Raw genomic sequence first — 3,771 nt, 5'->3', positions numbered from 1 at the left:
CGACTGCTCTGTGTGTGTGTGCTACAGACAGCTGTTACACACATTAGCCTCCATGATGTTTCTCCTTCTGTGTTCACCAGTGGAGCCAGAGGAACATGTGTGTCTGCTGCCTCCTGCTGGTTCCTCTCAGAATTGCGTACTAGGTTGATTGTTTAAATCACCTGTTAGTACACAAACAAACAAACAAACAAAGGGATATTAGAGCTGACATCAGTCACTGCTGTTAACCTTCCCACGATTATGATTTACACTTTTTTAAGTTCTCCTCAAAGGGACGGGTCCCTCAGAGACTCGTCGCTGCAGGTGAGGTCGCTTTAAAGACACCTCAGCAAAGAGCCAAAAACATTTTTCATAACGGTTCTCTGCGTCATTTTGATTTGCAATTAGTTTTTTTTTTTGTCATTATGGTCTTTTCATTATTTACACATTCATGTGACATCACTGCAGCCTACGCGCCACAAACGTATAGACTAAAACGATTTCTTCCAGGTAACAGTGCCTCCTTTTATTATTTTATCTGAAAAGTACTGGTGGCAGTTCAAACTTTTAATACTCGTCCGGTTTTACTTTAGTATTTATGAAGGATTTTCAGAGTAAAAGCAGCTCATTACAAACTCAAGGAAACCAACACGAATTAATTCACACCCAATAAGCTCATCAATAAAACAAATCAATAACAGGAGAGGTGATGTCTCATTCTTGATATAATTTTACTCAAGTCATTTCTTCTGTCACAAACAGGAAGACACAAACAGGTGCTTGGTTACAAAAAAGATATCAAAATAAAGGTCAAGTTGATTAAGGGTCGCAACATTCATTCTTCAGTTTGTAAACAGAAGTTCAGAATTTTATTTTTTGTTGAATCAAATAAAATATCAATAAACTTCTTTATGTTTATTTCTGTGAAGTTTAAAGACAGCAAACATTTTTCATCAACAACACATTCATCACGTAAATATTTCTTTAGTGCAACATGATTTTATGGCTTTCCACAATGCAGCCTGCAGGCAAAAGGAGAGACGGCAAACGTGAAGTAAAAAATAAAATATAACAGAAAAAGAACATTTATAGATTTTAAACATGTTTGATAAAATTATTATCAGCAGGGGGATTTTTGAACTTTGGTTCATTTGAAAAATATTTAGTTTCCAGCTGCATGAACGTCAAAACAACAATCACGTGACCCCAGGTTTTACCCAGAATGCCTCACAGTATCATGACTGTGTGTTCATTGAGACCAACAAATCTGCTGAGTCAGCTGTTTGGACGGGATCAACTGAACAGGAAGTTCATTTCCATCTTTGATTAGAGAAACACAGAATATTAACCTGTTCACAAATATGCAAAATAATATTATAAGACCAGGAGCCCGATTTAATAAACAACAACTTCAAAAAATAAAATGAAATAAAATAATGTGAGAATCTAAAGTGAGTTTAATATTATAACATCATTTGATATGATGTCATTTGATGTAATATAATATGATGTAATGTAATAGAATTGGGGTGCTGATGCACATGTTTGGGGCAGGAAGTGACATCACTGGTTGTTGTTGAGTTTCAGGAAGCGCTGTGACTTCTGTCTTGCCATTCGCTGCTGCTGCTGCGACACCTGAGCATCTGATATGACTGCCTTCAACTTCTGTAGGTAAACATGGTAACAAGGTGAGGGTGGGGCCACACACAGAAACATAAAGTAATAAAAGAAACCACACACACACACACACACACACACACACACACACACACACACACCTGAGCAGTGCTTGAGTCTCTGAGCTGAATGTTTCTCACAGACTCCTGAAAGTCTCGCTTCAACTTTAGCTTCTGCTGCTCCTGGTAGACAGACAGGTGAGAGACAGACAGACAGACAGACAGGTGAGAGACAGACATAATGATATCCCAAAAAATCAAATTAAAACAAAACTTGTCTCAGGAAAACAAAACATTTGAAAACATAAGTTTCTGTTTTAGTGAAGCTTAAAGTGAAACTCTCGCCAAAATGCAACCTAGGCTTTTAATGTGAATGTATATGAGTCAAACCTTTATGTAAAAGCATAATTATGACGAAAGAGCCACTTTTAAGATTTACCGTATTTTCGTTTTCGGGTCAAACTCATTTTCAATGGAGTGCTAAGGGCACTTTTACGCTAGCATCAAAATCTCTATTTGTAAAACATTAAGAATGTACACAGAGTTTACTCAAAAGAGAGTTTTTGAACAACTCACGTTAGCAGTAGCTTGTTCCACTCGCCGCCGTCCTGCCAGTGGAGAAGTGTCGATCTCAGAATGTGACGTAACCTGGAGGACAGTTAGGGCGGACCGCTACTGTCTTCTGGCAACAACTGTCCATGCGAGATCTCACGTGACTTTTCCAGCTTTTTATTTTAGTATTGTTTCTTATGAGGCTCCTTTTTCAACTTCAAAGTCAATATTGTTTTTTGCCAACGACAAAACAACGAATTATCTGTGCATTTATATGGAACTAAGCTTTAGGAGCGTTTCATCTTAACTGTCCTCCAGGTTACGTCACATTCTGAGATCGACACTTCTCCACTGGCAGGACGGCGGCGAGCTGAACAAGCTTCTGCTAACGTGAGTTGTTCAAAAACTTTTTTAGTAAACTCTGTGTACACAAACAATGTTCTCAATGCTCATGTTCATGTGTGGAGACCCTGGTGATACTACAAGCAAGGTTTCATGTTGTGTCGAGCCTTCGAGGAGATGGAGAAAAACAAAGTTAACAGTTCACTATAAAATTTTTCGTGGACAGCTCAAAACCTACAATAAGGCAAGAATCTCCCATTTCCAAAAACTAATGGACAAACATAAAAACAACCAAAAATTCCTCTTCTCCATAGTTGACCTTTTAACAAACACAAATTTTAATAGATCCTTCAAAACACCTACTGACGCCCTTTGCGAGGACTTTGCAGACCACTTCAGGAGTAAAATGAATTACACCAGATCGAGTCTTTTACCTCAACAGATTTCAAATGTCGACACACCTGGATCATTGATTTTACCCGAGGAAACACTGGAGAGTTTTGCCCTGGTTGATGCGAGGACACTTGGTCGAATCTTCTCCCAAGTGAAGCCCACAACCTGCCTATTAGACCCAATTCCCACACCGTTTTTTTAAAACACTTTGTGGATTCTTTGAGGATCAGCTGTTATACATGGTGAATTGCTCTCTTCAGACTGGTGTCTTCCCCGCCTCCTTTAAAACAGCGGTGGTGAAGCCCCTTCTGAAGAAGAGCAACTTAGATCCCAACATCTTTGATAATTATTGGCCTGTATCCAACTTACCGTTTTTAAGTAAAATTTTGGAAAAACTTGTTTTCAATCAAGTGAATGACTTTTTAATCGCAAAAAACAATTTAGAGAAGTGTCAGTCTGGTTTCAGGACGAACCACAGTACAGAGACAGCCCTTTCAAAGATTTTAAACGACATCAGGTACAACTTAGATAACCATAAACTCACAGTCTTGGTACTACTGGATCTAACTGCCGCCTTTGATACAGTAGACCATCACATTTTATTAGATAGACTGAAGAACCTGGTCGGCCTCTCTGGTACTGTTCTTAACTGGTTCGTCTCTTACCTCACAGATCGACGCTTCTTTGTAAGTATGGATACATGTTCCTCAGAAACCCACAAAATAAATTGTGGGGTTCCCCAAGGGTCAATTTTAGGTCCAACTCTTTTTAATCTTTACTTGGGGACGTCATCAGGAGGCACGGCATCAGCTTTCATAGTTATGCTGAC

The 3,771-nt window shown here is 38.9% G+C and overlaps 1 protein-coding gene across 1 annotated transcript in view; it reads right to left on the bottom strand.

The window, feature by feature from the left end:
- Nucleotides 1-686: 686 nt before the first annotated feature.
- The window catches only part of vps13c (vacuolar protein sorting 13 homolog C), an 88,749-nt gene continuing 85,664 nt past the window's right edge, over nucleotides 687-3,771 (bottom strand). Inside the window, exons 84-85 of the mRNA XM_030413265.1 lie at nucleotides 1,758-1,838; nucleotides 687-1,644 (exon numbers count right to left, since the gene is read on the bottom strand). Coding sequence (XP_030269125.1) covers nucleotides 1,543-1,644; nucleotides 1,758-1,838 — 183 coding nt within the window. The 3' untranslated portion in view covers nucleotides 687-1,542. The remainder of the gene's footprint in view (nucleotides 1,645-1,757; nucleotides 1,839-3,771) is intronic.

The sequence above is a fragment of the Sparus aurata genome, chromosome 4 (genome assembly GCF_900880675.1).
Source record: "Sparus aurata chromosome 4, fSpaAur1.1, whole genome shotgun sequence".
In the NCBI taxonomy this organism is placed as follows: domain Eukaryota; kingdom Metazoa; phylum Chordata; class Actinopteri; order Spariformes; family Sparidae; genus Sparus; species Sparus aurata.
This window is presented reverse-complemented; position numbering and strand designations above follow the sequence as displayed.